The following is a 15,134-nucleotide window of genomic DNA, read 5'->3' on the forward strand; positions in this document are numbered from 1 at the left end:
CAATATGCAGCATGTGAGACTAGTTACACAACTAACTGCTCTACAGATTACTCGTTATTGCTTGATCCAGAATAATCCTCTGCACTATCAGGTTGCCTTCCTTGTTTCAACACTTGAGACAGAATTAAAACTGTCACTAATCTAACATCACTAATGAATACCCTGAACCACTGCTACACTGCTAAATCGGTCTAAATAAGAGTCACGTGTCTCCATGCAATCTTTGAGACAATGTTAAAACTGTCACAAATCTTACACCACTAATAAATGCCTTGTAACAGACGCACTGCTTTAAGAAAGACTCCCAGTTCCAACTAATAAATTGGAAAACATACACTGCAAACAGTAATTAAACTGCCTCCCATCAATAAACTTCAGAAGAAAACAGGATGACACTTGAAAGTCAAAAAAGGAAAGAGAGTTACAAAAATTTCACATTTTAAATTTCCATTGAACAAATGAAATTTATTGGCTTCAAACAGACCTTGTCACGCACATCTTGTTCACTGATTCCCAGTCCATGTATGAAATGGCTCCACAGACTGCTATGAAGTCTCTTCCTACAAAGCACATGCTTGATCATTAAACAGCAACAAATGCGGTGTAAACCAGAAAATTCAGAATTCTACACTGCAGGCAGCAACGCATTTACAAAGTCTTGAAAGCTTTCTGTACTGGTGGTACAAATTCATTGGTCACTGAGAATCATTCACTTCCAACTTGGCGTCCTCTGCACACTTAAAGCATCATATCCTCCCCACTATGTCCATTACTTGCATCCTCTAGACGCAAGGGCTGATGGCCGACGATTTCATGAGCTTCCAGCCACTCTACGAAATTAAACATCAATGCCTTTCACACAATCAACCTCAGAAGCAGAATGCAGGCATAATCATTGCCCAGTTCCTGCTCTCACTAACAGCATTCCTTGGAAAAGTATGGTTCTTGCCCAAACTTTATAAAAAGTTTATTTCCAACAGGGGCTAGAAAACACCTGCCACTGAGGCAAAGATACTACTCGTAATCCTTTACCAGTGTAGTCATCCCAGGCCAAAACCCAATTAGAAAGATTACGGAAAGATTAGGCCATCAATTCCACGGCTGGGCAACACTCCCTTCCCTGGATATTAGAAAACAGCTCCAATGCCCACAAAAGCGAAGAGGATGAATGCCTCTGCACAAGTAAGAATGAGGTGTTACACCATCTTAACAGATGACATATGGTATCAACCCAGCATAAGATACTGTCTTCTTTTTTTATTGTGCGATCTCACCTCTTACTGAATACGTTAACAAATAGTTTTGTTTAATTCAGTGTATTTTATCAAGTTCACATTTTGTTTGAATCACTAGCCTTCTGTTTGATAGCTGTCTGTCTCCATTTGAGATTATCTTTCCTTTTTCTGCCTTAGTGTCGGCAACATCTTCAGCTACCTGCATAAATACCTATGTTAAGTAACTGCATCTTACCTGTATCTGTGTAACGTCCATTATCTGGGAGGCACAAATTACTGCTCTGGGAGGCACAAATTACTGTTCAATTTAATCTGGTATGCTACCATATTAAAATAAATTCCTCTAATTTACATTTCTGACATAACAGACACAAAATTGTATTGTTTCTTCTTTTGAAAACCAATTTATTTGCCAAGATTGCTAGATAAATACAGTTACTGGATTATTTGTTTTTGAAATGTGTATTCCCATCCTCAGGTCTATAAAAAGAAAATATGTCGAGTTACAGTCTTTCAGTCAAAAAATAAATGTAGTAGAGCATACACAACAGCGCAATGGCAAAAATTATATACCCATAAAACCATACAGTGATGGCTACACCAACAATGCTAACACTACTCTGTCACATGATGACTATACAGTATGCTGTAAAATAACAAATCTCATAAATTTCTGCCCCTATGGACAGATGAAGTCCAAAGTCAACAAATAATAAAGAATACCTCCAACAAGTAAAAATGTTTAAAAACATAACCATATGAAGAATTGAAGCATTATAATGAAATAACAGGTGCTCTACAAAAAGTATGTACAACTTTGAGCACAAACAAGACAGATGCATGGCACATCCGGTACTTTGTGGTACAAAGTCACGATGGTTGCAACAGACACACTGACAACTGGATTTGGAGTATAACAGAAGCTAGTGCTGAGAGGTGTAATCAGACGGCAGTCTGCACTGCTTGACATCAATTACAACTAATGTAATGTGCTCACATTTTTGTTAAATGCTGAAATTAACAGAAGAAAAGTAACATCAAAGTAGTACACACCACATAATCATAACAGCAAAGTTTTTGTATAGTATTTAAAGAAAGGAAAACAGCATGCTGTTGACTGTCATGGAAGGCTGCATACACCATCAGATAAAATTGGATAATCTGTGACATAATGATGATATAACATTAACAAGTTCATACCATACAACATATGTACTAGTATTAGCTATGTTTCGCTGGAAGTGAAGGATGACAGTTAACAATCATGTAATTGGAAATTGGAAAACAAGCCCCCACACAATGTAGGGTAGTAATATAAAATGCAATTCATGTATAAAACATTTTTTTGTACAAATATGTACCAAATTAATGATATGAATATAATAGAAGGAAACATTCCACATAGGAAAAATATATCTAAAAACAAAGATGATGTGACTTACCAAATGAAAGTGCTGGCAGGTCGACAGACACACAAACAAACAAACACAAACATACACACGAAATTCCAGCTTTCGCAACTGACGGTTGCTTCGTCAGGAAAGAGGGAAGGAGAAGGAAAGATGAAAGGATGTGGGTTTTTAGGGAAAGGGTAAGGAGTCATTCCAATCCCAGGAGCGGAAAGACTTACCTTGGGGGGAAAAAAGGACAGGTACACACTCACACACACACATATCCACCCGCACATACACAGACACAAGCAGACATTTGTAAAAGCAGCGATAGTGTTGAAAGCGGAAAATAATTTTTTTTTTTTTTTTTTTTTTTTAAGTAATGGTTTGGAAGTTGGTTACGTATTATTGAGTATGTATAGGCGGGATAAAATTGTATAGTAGATTACGGTAAAAAGGGGAAGGTGAATACAAAGTGAGACTACTGGTAAAAACAGAAAGAGAAAATAAGACGACAGGAAAGATTCCTAAATGCAACAGCGACAATAACAAACGTAATTGTTGGGTTCAAATTAATGATATGAATATAATAGAGGGAAACATTCCACGTAGGAAAAATATATCTAAAAACAAAGATGATGTGACTTACCAAATGAAAGTGCTGGCAGGTCGACAGACACACAAACAAACAAACACAAACATACACACGAAATTCCAGCTTTCGCAACCGACGGTTGCTTCGTCAGGAAAGAGGGAAGGAGAAGGAAAGATGAAAGGATGTGGGTTTTTAGGGAAAGGGTAAGGAGTCATTCCAATCCCGGGAGCGGAAAGACTTACCTTGGGGGGAAAAAAGGACAGGTATACACTCACACACACACATATCCACCCGCACATACACAGACACAAGCAGACATTTTTTGATTGTAAGCCTGCAACGTCAACATATTTTCTTTTTGTATATACTGCCGAAACTAGTAATTCAGTAGTCGGGTTTACATAGTGATCTTGGCAAATAAATTGGTTTTCAAAAGAAGACTGCAGACTGCAATACAAAATTACAGGTCACCTCCTGCACTGACTGATCCTGTCAGGTAAACATAAAATTACTTTTTTATTAATCAAGATGATTGGTACAGCTTGAATTGCTGCATTTCATTTACCTTCAGTTGGCAATAATTGTCTTATTAAAATGTCAAAACATAATTTTTCTGTGTGGTCTCTTACCAATGAACACCGCTTACTCCAAACACTGAGCTGTATCCATTTGCGTACAATTTCTATGTAGACAAAGGAAATACTCTGCTGACATCACTCACATCACTATCACATATCCTTGAAGTGTCATTGCTGGGAAATGAAACCATTTCCTCCACTGACATCTACATCCACATACATACTCTGAAAGTCACTGTGCAGTGTACAGCAGAGGAAAACATTACTGCCTGTATGTCTCTGCATGCTACCTGTTGCAAATGCTGGTTCCCTCCACTTTCTCAATAACATTTTGTGAAAATGTCATCTTCAGCCCTCCGAAGATCCCCATCTAATCATGGAACATTTAGGTACCATTCTCATATTGAACAAACCAACTGGTAACTAATCTAATTGCATGCTTCTAGATTGTCTTAATGTCTCCCCTTAATGTGACCTGGTGGTGATCTCAAACATTCAAGTAGTACTTGAGTGTGTGTCACACATGCATTCTGTATGCGGTCTCCTATAAATGTGTGCTGCACTTTCCCACAATTCTCTCAATTAATAGCAGTCAGCCATTCACCTCCCCTACAACTGACCTTTTGTGCTGAAATGAAATGATCGGATGGCACTGTTGGCCGGAAGGCCCCATTCGGGGGAATTCGGCAGCTGTAGTGCAAGTCCTTTTTAGGTGATGCCACATCGGCGACTTACGAGTCAATGATGATGAAAATGATGAGAAAGGACATACAACACCCAGTCCCCTGCTGGGAATCGAACCCGGGCCCCTTGCGTGGTAGGCGGTAATGCTACCGCTACACTACGGAGGAGGACACCTGTTGTGCTTAGTCCATTTCATGTTTTTTTCAATTCACACCAAGATGTTTAATAGGACTAACTTTGTAAAACAGTATTCATCACAACTGTATCTGAATATCACACTCTGACTTACATTTACAACAAGTAGCCAGCAACACCAAATACAACTTCTGTCCAAATCATTATGAATCTCCCCTGCAGTACCTCAACAACAACACATTCTCACACACAACACCACCAGCAGCAGTGTCAGATTGCTGCTCATCCTAACAGACAACTCATTTATGTACGAGGAGATCTGGAATGGTCCTACCCCACTTCTCTGGGGTCGTCCTGATATTACCTTCATCTCCGATGAACATTCATTATCCAAGGTACTGCACTGGATTCTATCATTGAGAAGTCTTCAAGCCTGTCATGTATTTTTGAGAACCTGTTTCATATACTGGACCTTCGTTAACTAGTCAGCATTATTGATATGGAGAATAAGAATTAATTTCAATGACACTACACAAGAAAAGAAGAAATTATTCCATATTTAAAAATTTGACTTCACTAACACTTGTCAAACACCATACAAAACGGCCTGCAACTTACAAATGAAAAGGTGTATTAGTAAAAACCAAGGCCTTCAGCAAACTAATTTAGGTACATTCAACACATTGGTGTACAAGTTACCTGCTTTCTAGGCGAATCTGATATCCAATAGCCTCCCCAATCTTCTCATCACGCTCTGCAGCCACTCTCTCAGCAACTGACACTACAGACAATCGACGTGGCTGTGTGCATATAATGCGACATGCTTTTCCTGTCAGATGTCCATTTTCTAGAATGAACTGTGGAACCTAAAATCATATCAAAAAGCAATTACCACACTTTTAACTAAGGCTACTAATGAAAATGCTTCAGCAATGGTGAACTCTTCTTGGGCTATTAGCTGAATCACTGCACCGTCATCCACGAACATTTTTACATCTTTGCATGAAGATGGCTAGAGGGAAAATTGTTGAAATTTTTCTTCAAGACAATGTTGATACTTGGTTGATAACCTGGGAACATTTCGGCAGTGAAATCTGCTGTGGAAGCATGTATTCTCTTACAATGCTCTGCTAATCTGGTCACTTGAAATGTCTCCTGGCCCAACTGAAGTTTAATTCTATCAGTACCTCCATACTATATAATCAAATTTCACAGAAACTCCCTCCTACTTCCTACAATAATAGCAGTTTCATTTTTGCATACACTTTCTAGGTTTCATCCTCAAACTAACTCTTAGGCAGGATACATAGAACAGATCCTTTAGTTAAGGTCAGTACAAAATCTATAAAAGTTATATTGGAATGAAGATGGACAGAGGTAAATCTATGAGAGAAGACACAAAATGTTTCACATTTGACAACAATTCTGTCACTCTCAAAACTGTTAAGTAAGATCAAAGTTCTATTTTAAGCCTGGAACTTGAAATACATGCTAAAGAAATGCCTGAGTAAATTTCAAAGAGTGGCACCATTTTTTTTCATAATATTTTCCATGGTGACAGGAATACAAAAATTGAGTAATGGTTTTTACACCAAATTCTTTTGATGAAATCTACATATAAATAATTTGAAAAAATAATAATTTCTGATGGAATGAAATCATTAAAAGGGACAAAGGTTGTTTCTGTGGAGAGATTAACACTCTGGAAACCAAGCCCAAGCATAGCTCTGGTCACAACATTGTGTTCAAAAGACCGACCCTGAGTACAGCTTGGGCCACGATTTTCTCGATGCGTGAGCCACTTGTCACTCGAAAAACTGGACTCATTTTGTGTGAGAACAATGGATGGATGCCTTGCTACCTGCCCCTTGACAGGTGCTGATTTCTATCGTCAATTTCTAGAATTATTTCAGAAGGAACATTTGCGTAAGTAACAGCTACTGTCATGAATGGCTTAGCCAATATGAGGTCATGTTGACATAATTTAATGAATATACTCCTTCGATTTCGCAGTTTACTGTAATTCTGCTACAATTATGTCAAGTCTGTTGAGTGGGCTAGAATTTTGGAAGCTCAAAAGGAAGAAACTGGTCAATAACTCAACTCACACTTTTTTTAAGGAGAATTATACTTTTGATCACCTTTATTTTAAACTTTGTGAATCTATCACATAACTAAAGTAAACATGAAAAATAAATCTTGCAGTTTGGCCTATTTTTTAGTAACTACATTTGACGAGAAATCAGTTAAGTATGTGATGAAATGAAATAAATTGTGACATTGGTAGCAATTGGACACTGAAATGAATTCAATGGCTATAAATAAAAATCTGTGCTGGATCAGAACTGAAACCCAGATTACCCAATTTACGTTAAGTGGTCACCTTAACCGCTTCAGCTATCCCAGTACGCTTTCCATCCAACCCAAATTCCCCACTTGTCACACAATATTTACTTATCGCCCCTGTCCACCACACTCATCACTTGCCACTCACGCTGGATTCTCACAAAGGTTGAGGAGAAAAAGTGAATCTGCACTCAAATAATGTCCAAAAAAAGACACCACAAGCAAATAAAAATTACATATCTGCCAGTAATGCTGTACATAATGGCAAATATGGCCAGACTTCTTGGCCCATCATGCCTCTAAGTGACTGGTCTATTATTAAAAGCAAGGTAGAAAGTATTGAGCAGAAGAATAAACCGGACAAAAATCACAATTATGTTATTTATGAAGTATTAATTATTATGATTACACACTATGACCTACGAACTGTGCAAACACATATGTGCATGTGGGAAATGCAAATTTGCTAGAACTGAATAAGAATGGAAGCCAACCTAAATAATAATTTGGAGACAGAGACAATTACTATGAATCTGAAGGCATTTATGTCCGTCCCGATAGCTGAGTGTTCCGCACAGCTGTCTGTCACGTTAAGGGGCCTGGGTTCAATTCCCGGCTAGGTCAGACATTTTCTCCACTCAGGGACTGGGTGTTGTGTTGCCCTCATTATCATTTGATCACCACCAGTGGAAAGCAACGGGAAACCACCACTGGAATGATGTGTACTCCCTAGATGCTCATGCGGTGGATCTATCTGACGAGGCTTCCCCCGTGACAAGACTTGCCATATGGCAGAACACAAAGATGTGGTGGACCTCTCTGACGAGGCTTCCCCCATGACAAGACCTGCCGTATGGCAGAACACAAAGTTTGAAGGCATTTATTCACTGTTGGTTCTATGAAGGGTAATCTAAATGGTACCGAGGACAGCGTTACTTTTTACCTCAGCCCATAATGACAAAAGCTTAAGAACAATGAATATTTGCTGAAAAAATGCTGTGAAATTGAATCTTTGTAGAGATGTTACTGTACTCCTCTGTTTCCCTTCCAAATAGTAAACAGATATTCATAGTAAACTAGTGAACCTGGTATTGCTTCATGTTTACTAAATATATATGGGATTGGATAATAACCTAATCTCCCTTTCTGCCTCTCTCATGGTCAATCACCTCGTCTCTCTGTCCATCACCTCCTCCCTCCTCTCTCTGTCCATCTCCTCCTACCTCCTATATCTCTCCATCTCTTCCTCCCCCTTCAGTCTGTTCATCTCCTCCTTCCCCCTCTCTATGCCTATTTATCCCCCACCCCTGGCCATTACATCTTCTTCCCTCTCTCTGACCTTGAGCCTTGCTTACTGTTATTGCAAACAAAACCTTGATTGGGAAATGAAGTCATTAAAATGAATGAGTAAATTGGTTGGCAACACTGGTATACAGGTATGAGAGAGACCTCTCCACTGCTGGACCTGTGAGGACAGTAGCTTCAATGACAGTATTTTGCATCATTTTAATCTGTGAATGGATAGGATTACAAAGTTTCAAATGGCTCAGATTCTGTACTATAGTGTGCGTCATTTATGTTGGCAGCCGAGTTTAGGTTCGTTCTGCGCATCTGACGTCAGAAAACACAGTCAGCCAGAGAACGACGTTGCCACATCTCGACTGCAGTGCAGAGCATGTACGAGTGTCTTCAGTTTTAGAAACGTTCAGTCATAAATAAAGTAATAGAACAAAAGCAATGTCTTGATAGTAGACATTCTTTTATAGAAAGTTTGGAAAAAGCATTCTTTATACCATTTGCTTCATATTCTATTAATTAATTAAACCAAACAAGCAATAAGACTCCTAATTCAGGCGATAGCAAGGAAAGGTGTTTGTATCACTCTCACAAACCGCTGTTTCGCAATAAAGAACAGCGGTAATTGTTTATTTCCTATTGTACTTCGACGAAGCGTGAGTAATTCATAGTCATACCAACAGTGTTTGTCAGTATTTTGCGTGCCGTGTTATAGTCCTCATGGCGTTATGTAGTCAGACGAGGTGAGTTAGCGTAACGGTTAAGGTGTTGGGCTGCTACGCGAAAGGTTATGAGTTCAAACCTTGTGTGGTGCTTAATAGTTTCATTATTTAAAAACAATATCGAAGTGCCTTACTTCACGAATTATATTCGTTTGAATGCAATTTTTTGAAATTTCTAGTGCTTTGTCTCTTCATTAACCCTTTTGCTTCTGCAGACACGTGCTCCCCGCATTCCGCGCTGTGGGCGATTTTATCATCACTGCACTGCTCGCCTGTGCAGACACAGGGTGTTCCCACTGCTTTGACACTCTTATCAATCGATTACACAAAAACTATTTGGCCCAAAAATTTGATTTTTACGCGTCTTCTTGACTGATACCTTCCCCCCATCAATGACTTAATTTTGTTTTGATGTTCAATGCAGTTATTATGCAGCATTAAATGTAGTAAACCACTGCACGAAATTTTGAAGAGTTTGCAGAGGTAGAAGTCCATAGCGTATACTTTCCGTATGGTCGATTTTAGTTGCCACAATGTTGAGAATGAAATGTGGACAAGATACCTAAGTTTCATATAAAATTTACTGTATAACAATTGTGGTGTCACCACCAGACACCATACTTGCTAGGTGGTAGCCTTTAAATCGGCCGCGGTCCGCTGGTATACGTCGGACCCGCGTGTCGCCACTATCAGTGATTGCAGACCGAGCGCCGCCACACGGCAGGTCTAGAGAGACGTCCTAGCACTCGTCCCAGTTGTACAGCCGACTTTGCTATCGATGGTTCACTGACAAATTACGCTCTCATTTGCCGAGACGATAGTTAGCATAGCCTTCAGCTACGTCATTTGCTACGACCTAGCAAGGCGCCATTATCAATTGCTATTTATCTTGTGATGCATGTACCGTCAGACCGATGTTCACCAATTATGGATTAAAGTTAAGTATTCCAACAACTACGTACTTCATTTGCTAGACTCAAATCCTTTAACTGTTCCAGACCTCACGCCAGCCTGCGTGAGCTTAAACGCGTGCCTTTCGGCTTCACCTCCTAGTGGCTTGGCTGTCTTGCCAAGTCACAACAAATGACGACGAGGATTTTGCGTTCATATTGCTAGACTGGTTTACTTGTGTAATGGCTTCGCCACAATCTCCAGATGTACTGTCCGAATTTTATCGCTTGCAGAATCAGCAGACGCAGGCCTTATTGGATGCACTTGGACAGCTCGTCCAGGGTCAACATGCAATGCAAAACGATGCGGCGGCTGCCGCTCCACCGCTCACGCAGCCACAACACGCAGTTGCACCACCTTTTCGTCCTTTTGATGCTGCACTGGAAAGCTGGACGTTGTGGCCACGCCAATTTGGATTCCATCTCGCCGCCTACAGAATTCAAGGTAATGAGCGGCAGCCTTTTCTCCTTCCCGCCGTAGGCGTCCAGACGTACCGTGTGATAGTGAAATTATTTCCCCGACGTGACGTAGCAACTCTGTCCTACGACGAAATTTTGTCTGCATTAGATGCTTATTTCAAATAATCAGTCAATGTAGTTGCCAAACGGTATACGTTCTTTCGTACGAAACGTACGGCTGGTCAGACTAATAGGGAGTGGGTTGCAACTTTGCAAGGCCTTACTAGGGATTGTGCTTTTGAGTGTGAATGTGGACTTCCTTATTCAGATACTATGGTGCGTGATGCAATTGCACAGAACGTTTCTGATGTTCGTATAAGGGAACAGATTTTGAAATTAGTCAATCCCTCCCTTCAACAAGTGATGGACATATTGGATCGGCAGGACACACTTGACTTTGCTCAGGAATCATTTGAACCTTCACCGGCCATGTGCCACGTTAACTGGCCCACCGGGCGCGTTGCACGGAACAGTAAACAGCCCTCGCGCCCGTCAGCGCAGCTGCCACCAAGCTCTCTGCCAGGTGTGCCGCGCAAGCAAGCAAATGCAGTGCTAAAATCATGCCCGCGGTGTGCTACTAGACATTCACGTGAGAATTGCCCGTCACGCCAGGCTATTTGCTTTTTCTGTAATAAAAAAGGACATGTTCAAAGTGTTTGCCAGAAAAAGCTCAGATCGGACACTCACAACCATTCCCGGCCCTTTGCCTCGCGCCGGAATCGAACCAAGAATACTCAGGCTCGTGAACCTTCGCCCATGGAAATTCATATAGTTCATTCCACTCCGCCCAGTGTCACTCTCTCTAACAGTGACTGTGTTTGTCCCACGAATAGTGTGCGTCGACATCGCCGGAAATCCCGTCAAGTCGCAAGTGATTCTGTATCAGTGTCAGTTCACGTTGCACGAGACAGTCGCTCTTCTGGTCAGCGGGACAATAAACTTTTTGTAGACTTGGACCTTAATGGCAACGTGATACCATTCCAGCTCAATACCGGAGCTGCAGTTTCATTGATCAATCAAGACACGTACAAACAGCTGGGCACACCTCCGTTGCGTGCCGCAAATGTTAAGCTCAGTAGTTATTCAGGACAAGCAATCCCTGTGTTAGGACAGTGCAGCCTTCTTGCACCATACAAAGGACAAACAAAAGTTGTGTCGTTGTACGTCCTTCGTTCTTCTTCTGCAGTGAACTTGTTCGGTTTAGATTTATTTCAGTTGTTTAACTTGTCTATAGTCAATCAGGTCCTATCAGTGAACGAGACTGTGCCTTCAGACAGTGCTTCTCGTCTATGTGAAGAGTTTGCAGACGTTTTTGCACCGGGCCTTGGTTGCGCTAAGAACTATAAAGCACATTTGGAACTGAAAGTAAACGCGCAACTGAAATTTTTCAGAGCGCGCAATGTTTCCCACGCATTGCGTGATGAGGTCGCAAGAACATTACACGATTTGGAATCCCAAGGTGTAATTGAACGTGTGCAGGCTTCTCTCTGGGCATCACCCTTAGTAATTTTGCAAAAGCCTTCCGGAAAATTGAGACTTTGTGTGGACTTCAAGGCAACAGTGAATCCACAACTAGTGACTGCAACTTTTCCTTTACCCCGCCCGGAAGATCTTTTTGACAAACTGTGCCCGGGTAAATATTTTTCGAAGTTGGCCCTTCGCCGCAGAATTTGAAGCAGCTACAGAGTGTGCTGGGAAAAATCAATTATTATCATCGCTATGTGCGCCACGCCTCTTCCATTTCAGCTCCGCTTCATCGCTTACGCCGGAAAGGTGTTCCGTTCGTCTGGACGACGGAAACGCGCCTTTCCCCAGTTGAAATCGGCGTTGCTTTCCAATACTTGCCTTACGCCATTCGATCCCGAGAAACCCCTTTTGTTGATGGTGGATGCATCGGATTTCAGGATCGGTGCTGTGCTTGCGCACAAAGATGGTTCGCACGATCACCCTATTGCCTTTGCGTCCAAATTGCTCTCGTCTGCACAAAGAAATTATTCACAGATCGAGAAAGAAGCATTGGCTCTCGTATTTGGTGTTACAAAGTTTCATGATTTCTTGTATGGTCGTCACTTTACCATCATCACAGACCACAAACCTTTGACATCGCTTTTTCATCCGACCAAGCCTGTACCTCCACATACAGCGCAGAAATTCATTCGCTGGTCTATTTTCCTCTCGCAGTACCGCTGCGATATCTTGTATCGGTCCACTGCTAAGCACGGAAATGCCGATGCGTTGTCCTGTTTGCCTGTTGCTGAGGATAGAGCATTCGATTCCTCCAAACTTGCTTACATGTTCATTGATGCGGAAACCGATGACGTGATCGAATCGTTTCCGATTGATTTTCGTCGTGTAGTTACAGCCACAGCAGCTGACCCTGTCCTTGCTACCATTCTGCGTTTTGTTGCTACGCAATGGCCCTTGTCAAAGTCACGAATCGAGCATCCGTTGGTTCGCCGATTTTTTGCTCACAAGGAGAGACTTTTTGTTTGATGTGGTGTTTTGCTGTTGCGTTCTGATAATGATCAGTCCAGGGTCGTGGTCCCACGTTCGTTACAGTCCTCTGTCTTATGGCTTCTCCACCAAGGGCATTGGGGTATAGTGCGAACGAAACAACTTGCTCGTCAGCACTGTACTTGGTTCAGAATCGATGCTGCAATTACGAATATGTGCTCTTCTTGCATGGCGTGTGCAGAACAACAATCCGCACCACTGCGGAAATTCTTTGCATGGCCAAAAGCCTCTTCCCCTTGGCAACGCTTACACATCGATTTTGCTGGTCCATTCTGGAATGCTCGATGGTTGGTTGTGGTAGATTCATTCAGTAATTTTCCTTTTGTTGTCCGGATGTCTTCCACGACATCATCTGTCACCATCCAAGCGTTATTCGCTATCTTTTGCATTGAAGGTCTTCCACAGACTATTGTTTCCAACAATAAGGCCAACGGTATTCAACATCTGACGTCCGCGCCGTTTTCGCCACAGTCAAACGGTGCCGCTGAACGATTGGTCAGGACTTTCAAGTCACAGATGTTGAAGTTGAAAGAATCTCATTCTCGGGAGGACGCGTTATTGCTCTTTTTGTCCTCGTATCGCTCTCAGCCTCGAGATGGTCGCTCGCCGGCTGAGTTGCTCCACGGTCATCCTCATCGAACCTTGATGTCTTTGCTACATCCGCCACATCACGTTCCTGTGCAGCGGCAGACACCTGCTTTTGCCCCAGGCGACGTTGTATACTACCGCAACTATTGCGGTTCACGGCGTTCGCTCGCAGGGTGCATTCTTCACTGCCTCGGCCGCGCTATGTATCTGGTTTTGGGGGCCTCTGGTGAGGTGCGTCGGCATCTCAATCAGCTGCGCCTCTGTCCTCGCACGGGTTTTGCCGCTCCCCGTCTGCTTTCAGCGACGGTGCCGTCCGGTCAGCGCCCTGGGGAACCGTCTACAGGCTCGCCTCATCCCCAGGTGTTACCGACGCTGCCTTCCATTTTGCCCCATGGCGATGCGCCGCCGCCTGTTCTGCCGCCGGCGACGCCCGCAGTGGACGCTTCGCTGCAGCCGCCGGACGCCTCCCTGGGTCACGCGCTGCTGATTGCTTCCCGTGACCCATTGTACTCCGCCATGGAACTCTTGCCCGCTCCGGACCATCTGTCGTCTTCGCCCGTCGGGTGCCCCGACCCGATGGAGGTCGACCCTTTGGCCCCTCCTGTCTCTTTGCGGGCGCGTACACCACATGTTGGCGTGCACCCTGGACTAGGTTTTCAGGCGTTTCCTAGCTCCCCTCGGACCGAATGGCAGGGTGCGGGTGGCACAGCCTCGCCTGTTGTTAGGCTCCCCACCTCGTCGCATACGTCAATGTGGGGTCCTCCCCACGGCGGGCAGAAGCCTTATAACACAACCGTACGCCGATCTGCAGTGGAGGAATGTGGTGTCACCGCCAGACACCACACTTGCTAGGTGGTAGCCTTTAAATCGGCCGCGGTCCGCTGGTATACGTCGGACCCGCGTGTCGCCACTATCAGTGATTGCAGACCGAGCGCCGCCACATGGCAGGTCTAGAGAGCCGTCCTAGCACTCGCCCCAGTTGTACAGCCGACTTTGCTAGCGATGGTTCACTGACAAATTACACTCTCATTTGCCGAGACGATAGTTAGCATAGCCTTCAGCTACATAATTTGCTACGACCTAGCAAGGCGCCATTATCAATTGCTATTTATCTTGTGATGCATGTACCGCCAGACCGATGTTCACCAATTATGGATTAAAGTTAAGTATTCCAACAACTACGTACTTTATTTGCTAGACTCAAATCCTTTAACTGTTCCAGACCTCACGCCAGCCTGCGTGAGCTTAAACGCGTGCCTTTCGGCTTCACCTCCTAGTGGCTTGGCTGTCTTGCCAAGTCACAACAACAATATCTCATTTAATTTAAGTACGACATAGGTGTCGTATGTAATATTGAGAAATATTTCGTCTTTCGTGACTGTAATAAAAGTATTATTTACACCGGACGCATTTGGCTTTATTTTAAAGCACTTCAATCAAGGAAAGGTATGGCACATACACAATGGTACTCATGTTCTCTTTCTTGTTTTTGTTCCACAGTCGCAGTTTTACCAATGGTACTGAAATATATTCCTCTTCTGCAACTGTAATAAGGGACTTATTTAGACCAGACGCGTTTCTCTCTTTTGAAGCATCTTCAGTGGACAGTATTTTGTCTCCTCCATTGCCAAGTCACCTTTC

At 42.8% G+C, this 15,134-nt stretch overlaps 1 protein-coding gene across 1 annotated transcript in view; it reads right to left on the reverse strand.

Annotated features, from left to right (window-relative positions):
- The window catches only part of LOC124805079 (3'-5' RNA helicase YTHDC2-like), a 306,102-nt gene that overhangs the window by 229,313 nt on the left and 61,655 nt on the right, over positions 1-15,134 (reverse strand). Inside the window, exon 5 of the mRNA XM_047265510.1 lies at positions 5,318-5,484. Within this exon, the coding sequence (XP_047121466.1) occupies positions 5,318-5,484 (167 nt within the window). The remainder of the gene's footprint in view (positions 1-5,317; positions 5,485-15,134) is intronic.

Source organism: Schistocerca piceifrons, chromosome 7 (genome assembly GCF_021461385.2).
Source record: "Schistocerca piceifrons isolate TAMUIC-IGC-003096 chromosome 7, iqSchPice1.1, whole genome shotgun sequence".
In the NCBI taxonomy this organism is placed as follows: Eukaryota; Metazoa; Arthropoda; class Insecta; order Orthoptera; family Acrididae; genus Schistocerca; species Schistocerca piceifrons.